Here is a 790-nt window from a genome sequence, read left to right as displayed (position 1 = left end):
AGCGCCTCTTAATCACTCTCAGCTCTAAAACCAGAAACTAACAGATTACAGCACACATTAACTTCGTTCTTTTCTCAACCTGATTTTCCCCACCACCTTAAAACTGTCAATGAATAGTGCTAAGCAGAACAACATCATAAGCCACTCAACTGTCCAAACCAAAATGAAGAGGGAATAGAAAGGTGTCAGGCTCTGGCAACGCCGCAGGTATTGTGATATACACTACAGTAACATTACCAGCTTTAGCACTGTCCAAGCATCCAAGCTTACGGACCAAAAGCCTAAAACTCAACACATGGTAACACCTTAACATCTCTTTTCTCCAGACACCTCTAGCCACTTTTTCCAGCGCCAGCTTAGTTTGCCGGGACAGGAAAAAACAACTATTGTTCCTATCTGCTAGTGATAGTCAAACCCGCCAGGAAACATCAGAATAATGATTTTTTTTTGCACGCTCCAGACCCTGCTGACTGTCCTCCCAGCATCGAGTGGGACTGAGCCCAAGCGCAGCCAGGGGAGGCCAGCCCAGCTCCCCGACACCTGCGCCATGGGCATGTCCTCCACACCCTCACCAGGGAAAAGGCACGGAGGAGTCCGCACTCCCGCTCCCTCCAGCCACAGGGGCTGGACAGCCACCACAGCGGATCCCACCACCCTCAAGTGCCATGCCCACGACACCGGGCACCGCGTTGAGACCATCCACCTGCTCCCTGGGTCATCGCCACCACGGCGGGACCGTCTACCTGCTCCCCTGTGCCATCACCACCATCACTGCAGGCAGAACGACACC

At 52.8% G+C, this 790-nt stretch overlaps 1 protein-coding gene across 1 annotated transcript in view; it reads left to right on the top strand.

Moving 5' to 3' along the window:
* The first annotated feature begins 547 nt into the window (after positions 1-547).
* The window catches only part of THOC7 (THO complex 7), an 8,651-nt gene continuing 8,408 nt past the window's right edge, over positions 548-790 (top strand). Inside the window, exon 1 of the mRNA XM_017747152.1 lies at positions 548-753. Within this exon, the coding sequence (XP_017602641.1) occupies positions 548-753 (206 nt within the window). The remainder of the gene's footprint in view (positions 754-790) is intronic.

Source organism: Corvus brachyrhynchos, unplaced genomic scaffold (assembly GCF_000691975.1).
Source record: "Corvus brachyrhynchos isolate BGI_N302 unplaced genomic scaffold, ASM69197v1 scaffold91, whole genome shotgun sequence".
Classification (NCBI taxonomy): domain Eukaryota; kingdom Metazoa; phylum Chordata; class Aves; order Passeriformes; family Corvidae; genus Corvus; species Corvus brachyrhynchos.
This window is presented reverse-complemented; position numbering and strand designations above follow the sequence as displayed.